At 44.1% G+C, this 8,031-nt stretch overlaps 1 protein-coding gene across 1 annotated transcript; it reads left to right on the top strand.

Annotated features, from left to right (window-relative positions):
* Positions 1-289: 289 nt before the first annotated feature.
* Positions 290-5,138, top strand: LOC103925545 (potassium voltage-gated channel subfamily C member 1-like). Its single transcript, XM_009334274.1, has 3 exons — positions 290-353; positions 2,172-2,710; positions 3,327-5,138. The coding sequence occupies exons 2-3, from the start codon at positions 2,219-2,221 to the stop codon at positions 4,128-4,130; spliced, it is 1,296 nt and encodes a 431-aa protein (XP_009332549.1). The 5' UTR covers positions 290-353; positions 2,172-2,218; the 3' UTR covers positions 4,131-5,138.
* The last annotated feature ends 2,893 nt before the right edge of the window (positions 5,139-8,031 follow it).

The raw sequence follows: 8,031 nt of genomic DNA, 5'->3' as shown, positions 1-8,031 counted from the left end.
AATTGGTCCTAAGACATTTGAACTCCATGTATTTCCCAAACACCATGGCCCTTCGAGATTGTTAGTAGAGCAGCAGGTGGCAGAGTAGTCGGAGCATATCTGGCCTGGCAGTTGTTCCCTTCTTTGAGTATTATTCCCTGGAGTGGGGAGAGCTACTGCTGATAGGGCAGAGAACAAGGGAGGGGGGCCCCTGCATCTTTTCAGTGCTATTGGCTGGTTTTGTTTTCTGGCATCTATGAGACTTGAGCTTTGGAGACTTGCCATCCAACATCCTGTTTTCACTGAACTTGTCTCTGTTCTTCCCAGTCTCTTCTCCTTTCTTCTGGTTGCAGAGTTGCTGCAATAGCACCAAGGTAAGAATATGAAATGGCACTTCTTGGCTCATTTCTCACATGGGGATTGTTATGATTGAGCAAGAGGTATCTGGCATTCTAAGCAGGTAAGGGCAAGTTTAGCTGGGGTCTCAAAAATCACTGTGCTCTTTAGAGAGCTAGGCAACAGAGGCCAATAATGTATCTCCAGATTTTCCGAGTGCTGAATTAATCTAACCTGCTTAGAATCACGCTGTGTGGATTCCTGTGCGGCAAGCAGTAAGCAATGCCTGCACACTTTTAGTCCTTGTGCTCAATCCTGCTCTCCTTGAAGTTAGTGAAAGTTTTATGGTGAAGCTGCATCAAGCCTCACATATGTTGGGATTGTCAAGGTCAGCAGATGGGCAGTAATTCTCTTGTGCCATGAGTGTGTGACCAAGCTGCAACCTTTTCTGATAAAGCTGAATGAGGTGCTGTATGTAGTTCTTTACTTCTGGGAGTCTCCCCTGGTGCAGGGCTTGTTTCCCTGCTGATCCTGAATGGAAAGGTTTGTTGCAGAAGTTACCTGTGACTCCCACGCTCAGCACTTTCTGCAAAAAAGGGAGGAGGGGCAACTGGAATCTCTGTGTGCATGGTCTCAGCACACTGAGCAGCCATCTTTGGGTAAGAAAGTCCAAGCAGGAAAGACAACAGACTTGCTCTGTTACAAGAAGAGAAAGGCCAGAACTAGAAATGCGGGGCGTAAGAGGAGGTTGGATGGAAATGTGTAGGAATGGAGGAGAGGAAATGGAGGGGTACAGACAGTTGGAAGTGGATACGTGTGGGTGAAAGACAGCCCTAGTCACTTGTCTCAAGAACATCCTGCCCCTATTCTGCACCTCTCCTACGTGCTCCTGAGGCTACAGAGTTCCTTGGTTTCCCTCCCCTCTTGGAATAATGTTCATAAAGCAGGGCTTGAGTTTCTCCCAGGTATTTTGGATTTTGAAGAGCAAAACAGGGGATGTATTACAGGAAATAAGCAACTGAACATGCTTTCCAATGCAAGACACCTTGGCAGCAGGTTCTGGTGCTATTCTGAGATGTCAGCCAGCCCTGAAGGAGGAGGCAGTATGTTGTTCTGCATTTCTGTCTAGTCCAGGAATCTTGCATATAGATTCCAGGTAAGGAGCGGCTTCCTGCAGAGGGAAAGGTGATTTGGCTCAGTGGGACTCTGTACAGGGAAGACTCAAGGAAAAAGCATAACTCAGACAACCTAAATGTTCCCACCAGGCAGCAGGGTCTCTTGTTAAACTTTTTATGCCAGGCTCAACACAGGAGATTATGTTTAAAGACTTGTTTGAAGAATAAGCTGTTGATGACTGTTTTACCTCTTTAGCACATGGAGGTCTCTGCAAGAAACTGCTTGTGGAGAAAGAAATTGGAGGTGGAGATGGAAGAACTAGATGAGGGGAGAGATAGTGGAAGGAATGTCTTGGGAATGAGAACTTTACCTCAAATGAGTTTGTTGCAATGATTATCTACAGTATATGAACAAATATGGTGAAACAGACTCTGGACTGTGTGCTCTGTCCCCATGGGGAGAAGCTGAGAGAGCGAGCAATGCAAACCAGATGTTTGTCATTTTGTTTGATGCATCTCCTGAAAAGTGCTCAGACAATATGGCCATGGAGCAAAGTCTAGGAACAGGCACTGAACATGATGGGGAATGGCAGAAGTGCCTTCCTCCCTATAGGAGACACAGGTTTCAGGTACAAAATGTGCTTTAAAAGCACTGGAATGAGGTACCCTGGAAAACCTTCTTGCTCCAAAACTTTCTTTACTTTACTTCTTTTAATTTGTGTTCTTCTCTTTTTGACTGAGGATAAACAAGAACGTATGAGGACTTGCACCTCCCTCCTCCCTCACAGATGGAAGGCTCCAAGGAAAAAATCATCCTGAATATTGGGGGAGTCAGATATGAGACATACAGCAGCACCCTCCGGACCTTCCCAGGGACCAAGCTGTGCAGCCTAACAGAGCCCAATGCCCCAAGCATCTACGACTATGATCCCACCACCAAAGAGTTCTTTTTTGATAGGAATGCTGAGATCTTCAGCTACGTGTTGAACTATTATAGGACCAAACATTTCCACTGCCCCATTGATACCTGTAGGTCAGTCTTAGAAGAAGAGCTGGCTTTCTGGGAAGTAAGTGAGACACAGCTAGCATCCTGCTGCTGGCTGAAGCTGAATAACAAAGAGGTGCAGCCAGAGGAGTTTAACATTTGGGATGAACATGAACAAACTGATGACCAGTGCCTCATAGTCCAGACAGAAAGAAGGGATTTCAGCTGGCGAACCAGGTGGCAGCCAAAGATTTGGTCTATATTTGAAAAACCCTTTTCCTCTTTCAGTGCTAAGGTAATACTATATGTGGAGAGATGGATACAGCCTGTGTCCTTTGGGATTACTGGAATGGGTCCATGAAAAATGCTAATGGGTTCATAGCTTTGATAAGTATGCTTTGAGTCCCAGACTGAAAAAGAAAATAAAATTCTCTCTTCTCATTAACAGACACCTCCTTCTTCTCTCCTCCTCTTGTCCCTGTTCTCTGTACAAAATGCATGCCCCATGCCTCTTTAAAATGTCAGGCATGCAGAACAACAACCGCAAGTCAGAGACTGCAAAGGATGTTTTCTGTGCTGCTGGTATTTCTGGAGCCAACATTTAGGGCTGAAGAGGCCCTCAGTGTGAGTCTGTCCGCATTACTCCAGCTGTCAGACATTTCCCCTTCCTTACAAACTCTGATGTAGGAGTTCAGGTGGTTTTTTCTTTGACTACAGTCTTCTCTATTATTTTTCAGTTCTGGAAGGAGAAGATGCACTCTATGTGAGCAAAACAATGGTGATTTGAGAAAGACTAGGCTAGGACTGTACTGTGCCTGTGGAGGGCATCCTGGGGTTGTGGTGGGGCAGTGAGGTTATGTGATACTTGTTTGTTGGACTAATTGCATGTGTGCCCTTTCTTCCCACTGCAGTGCTTGGCTTTTGCTTCTCTGCTGTTCATCGTTGGAATTGTCATCATATTCTGTGAGGAGACCAAGGCACAATTTGAGTTCTTTACTGCTAACTTCACCTCTGTTGGCTATTCTGAGGTCTCCCATGACGACCATGAACCCTATTACCACCAGGCTGCCTACTTGCTTCATCTGGAGCTTTTCTGTGTCCTCTGGTTTACTTTTGAGTTCTCTGTGCGATTTTGTTTCTGCCCAGACAAGAAGTTGTTCTTCCAAAATCCCCTGAATGTGGCTGACTTCCTTTCTCTCTTCCCAGTTTATATTGAACTCTTTGTGGCTGGGCAGATTCAGAGAATGCCAAGCCTGGGGCTTTGGTTGGGCTTTGTTCGCATTGTCTATCTCCTCAAACTCCTGAAGATATCCAAGCTGATAGAAACGCCACTGATTCTCAGGGTTCTGTGCTATACCCTCAAGTCTATCCTTAGAGAGATTTGCATCCTGCTGATGATTTTGGCCTTTGAGACCCTCTTCTTTGGCTCTCTCTTTTTCTATGGTGAGTTGCTGGGTAGCCATCCCTCCTACACAGGGGAGCTGCACTTCACTGACATTCTTGTTTGTTTCTGGTGGGCTTTGATCACACTCACTACGGTGGGCTACGGAGATATTATCCCTCTCACCACAGTTGGCCAAGTGACGGCAGCCTTAGCTGCGGTATTTGGCATGTTAACTATTATCATCCCAATACCCATTTTCCTGGTGAAATTTAAAAGCTATTATGACATTGCTATCTTCAAACAGAAGCTGAAAAGGAGCAAGAAACATTAACACTTCAGAACCTCTGTTCCCCTTTGCCTTTAGCAATAACCCTTCAGCGTGTTTTATTCCCTTTGGTGGGAAGGGAGTGCAAATAGTTCTTACTGCATTTACTTGTTGCCTTAGCATATTTCAAACCATTGGTGAGGCCTCAGGTTGCAGTACTTGATACACAACTGATCAGACCTGTTGAATCCCATGGGTCTTTCCCATATTGTACTTCATCCCATGCTCTTTTACATGCCAGAGTTTCTCTCATCTAGTTTGGGGACAGGCTGTGATGCTGCATTATAGGCAGAATGTACACCACATAGCCCAGTTCCATGACCAGGTGCCACACCATATTCCTTCAGCTGGCATACAACCCATGGTGCTAGCTATGCCCTCCATCGCCTGACAGACCATAATCTCATTTTGCATGCTGGGAAAGAAGATTTGTGCATGGTCAGGTCCTGCTCTGACAGCGAGGAGGAAGCATGGTTTTGTTTTGTTTTTTTTTTAACGATATTCTGTTTACTCATTTTACCTAAACAAGCCAGTACCTCTGATTTGCCTGTGCTCACACACTGATGTAAAGAAGGCAGCAGGCTGAACTGAATATCTGTGGTCCTGAGAGCGAGCACTGTTTGATAACCTGCTTTGTGGGCTCACAGGAATTGCTGTGACGTTCGGGTAGTGGCAAGGCAGCCCTCTGAAAGCAAATCCTTTTTGGCTCTGCTGAAGTCAATGGCAACCTTTCCTTGACCTCAGTGAGATCCAAATTTCATTGGACACTTCCAGTGGATCAACATATTTCAACAGTTCTTGATTTTCATGTAACAAAGTCACTTAGCTATTAGCCAAAATATCTATATGGTTTTTGCTGTTCAAAAGAACATAATCTACAGTACTCAATATAATTTTGATGTCATTTACTTTCTTAAGGCATAGATATAAACTAGAAATATTTATCTTTTAACTGGATAGTCTTAATTGTTACCTATGTTTAATTTTGAAATAACAAATATTGTTGAGATATGAAAAAAAATCCACACCCATTGTTTATATAGCAGGATGATGTGCTAAGATTATTTTGTTTAGTAAGAAAAATGTCTGTATACAATAACATGTATTTAAATTTCATTAAGGCTGTATTTTAATTGCCGTTTTGATTAAGTTTTGTCTGTCACTGTGGTTTTTCTGTTCAGGATAGCATTTTAAGGCTGCTTTATTTTTATTGAAACACCAAGTAACTTCCCTCTATTCCAATGCAATTACAATGAATTAGTTTTTGTCTAAGGAGAAAGAAAAAACACTGCAAACATTTCAGGCACAAAGCGCATGAGAAATTGGAGACACCCTGGCAGTGGAAGGAAGGTCTAGGTGTTCTCCTGCACCCGCCTTTGCTATTCATAGAGTGGAGGGGGTGAGCAGGGTAAAGCCATGCATGCTAGTGCATAGGAATTTTTCTTAATTAGATTGAAGTGGTGCTATGTTTTCTGTGGACATATATAGTCTTCTTGGAAATTCATATTAATTGCAACAGTTTAACAGAGATTTACCAGGCCTGTTCTCGAGTTTTCCCTAGTCTGGGAAAGGGTCCACGCTATAATCATAGGCCATGACCCCATTTTAAAAATCGAGTCAAATCCACTGGAACAGTTACATCTTACTGGCTGCAAAGTTAGGAGGTGGTTCAGAATGTTGCAGTGCTTATTTCTCTGTTTAGCCAGCTCCACTGGTGTACATCCATTTTTCAGCAGATGCTTCACAGGAGACAGATTTTCTGCAATTGAGGAGAGCAGCCTTCACTGCTGCCCCCCAGAAGAGGGAGTTCTTTAAATACACATGGCAGTCCCATTTCTGCACAAGAAGCACAATGTGAACATCAGAACAGGGTATTACACTGCTCTCTGTAACATGACTCCATTTAGATCCAAATGTATGTTCCTGTCACATCAGTTAGTGTCCACTCCTGTTTGTCATAAAAAACAGCAGCTACAGCAGCAACATTAAGTCAATGTTGATGTGATAGAGGAACTGTAGTTCCTCTGGATCAAAGGATCTAACCCTGCTGAGAACTCAGCACTGGGTTTATCAGAGGAAGAATATGTGCTCTGAGCTCAAAAAACCTGCATGGAGTTGGTGGCAAGCAGAATTGGTTAGATCAAGAGTTGTTGTTCTATTAAAGAGCAGTATATGGAAAATCATCATCTATGAAGCGTTGCCAAGCTTTAGTTGGATTTCAATGCCTTGCTCATGATCTTCATAATGTAGATGTTATGGTATCCTTGGAGAAAGAGTCTCATTTTCTGAGAGTGCTATATCTATAAGGAAAACAATGACTTAAAAAATACACTTAACTTAGAGAACAGTGCAATGAATGATATAATTCACTCCAGAGAATAATCATCCAGCTGAGTTTCAAGGTGTCAAAGACAGAAATTATTATCTTGGCTACATGCTGGAGTTGCCTCTTTTGAGGTTTGCCCAGTCACCAGAAGATACTGTGGAAAAATAGCTTTCTGTATGTTAATAATACATAAATCGTAAAACTATCTCCACGCTAGGGTTAGAGATTTGAAGACTTGGAGAACAGATATCTCAGAGCTGAAAATAAGATCAGTGGTTTTCAAAAACTGATTTAAGTTATAGCTGTCATTTGTGAAAACACCAGAAGGCAACTGTGTTGAAATGGAAGGACGTAGATCACAGACTGTCCTGCAGGAGACTCTAAAGTACTTGCGACTTCCCTAATCCTTAGGGTGTGTTTCACATATACCTCAAAGCAAAGAGAAGTTGCTCCAAGATAGAGGTGTTGCCAAGATAGATGGTCATGTTATTTGCCCAGCCCATTGCCACAAGGTCATCTGGATCACTTGAATGCAAACAGAAAGTTCTTACAGTAGTGTTTTCAAAGTTTAATACCTCCTGTTGTCTGCCTTCACCCCAAACTAGATATGTGTCCAAGCTGTGGCATTCGTAAGCATATGTATGGATGCAGGACTAATTCAACTCCAGCAGTCAGGAGTGGTTGTACTCCTCTGGTTTCACTGAAATCTATGTGTGAAACTCCCCTGGTAGTCAATACTAGGGCATCTGCTCTTGAATCCAGGCTCCTTTGGGCCTTCAGGCATCCTCAGTCTGGGCCTCTGAGGATATCCGAGTCTATGTGGTCAGTAAAGCATGAGTCTAGCTTGGTCTCAAGACCATCTTGGGGATTTGTGCCTGAAAAGTCACCTCAGCCCATGTCCTAGAGTAGAACACACAGGGACAGCCTGAGCAGTCACAGCATCCTGGCCAAGCTCTTCTGCTTGTGTAGCGCAGGCAGATGGGACACACTTTTGCCATGTTGCTCATTGCTAATACCACAGCTAAGCACATGGCAGACAATCTGATCGCATGCTATATAGCCCTGTCTGGGACTGGTCAATGACATGTTATTGAGGTGGGTTAACCCTGGCCAGCATCCAGATGCCTATGCAGCTGCTTTCTCACTCCCCTCCTCAACAGGATGGGGAGAGAAAATAAGATGGAAAAGCTTGTCGGTCGAGATAAAGACAGGGAGATCGCTTACTAATTACTGTCACAGGCAAAACAGACTCGACTTGGGGAAAATTAAATTACTGCTGATTAAAATAGATTCGGATAGTGAGAAACAAAACCAAAAATTAAACCAACACCTTCCCCTCCCCATTTTTTCTGGACTCAACTTTACTCCTTCACTCCTGACTCTTCTACCTCCTCCCACCACCAGCTTGGCTGACAGGCTCAGCTGTGCCCTGCGGTGGGTCCACTGGAACTGCCTGTGTCCGGCACAGGGCGGCCCCTGGCCTCCTCTCACAGAGGACCCCCTGCAACCCCCCGGTACCGGCACCTCGCCAACTGTACCCAGTGTAGTTATGTCACTGAGTATGTGCAGCCCCGTCCCGAG

Source organism: Pygoscelis adeliae, unplaced genomic scaffold (assembly GCF_000699105.1).
Source record: "Pygoscelis adeliae isolate BGI_AS28 unplaced genomic scaffold, ASM69910v1 Scaffold191, whole genome shotgun sequence".
Classification (NCBI taxonomy): Eukaryota; Metazoa; Chordata; class Aves; order Sphenisciformes; family Spheniscidae; genus Pygoscelis; species Pygoscelis adeliae.
Note: the sequence above shows the minus strand (reverse complement) of the source record. Positions and strands in the feature narration are given on the sequence as shown.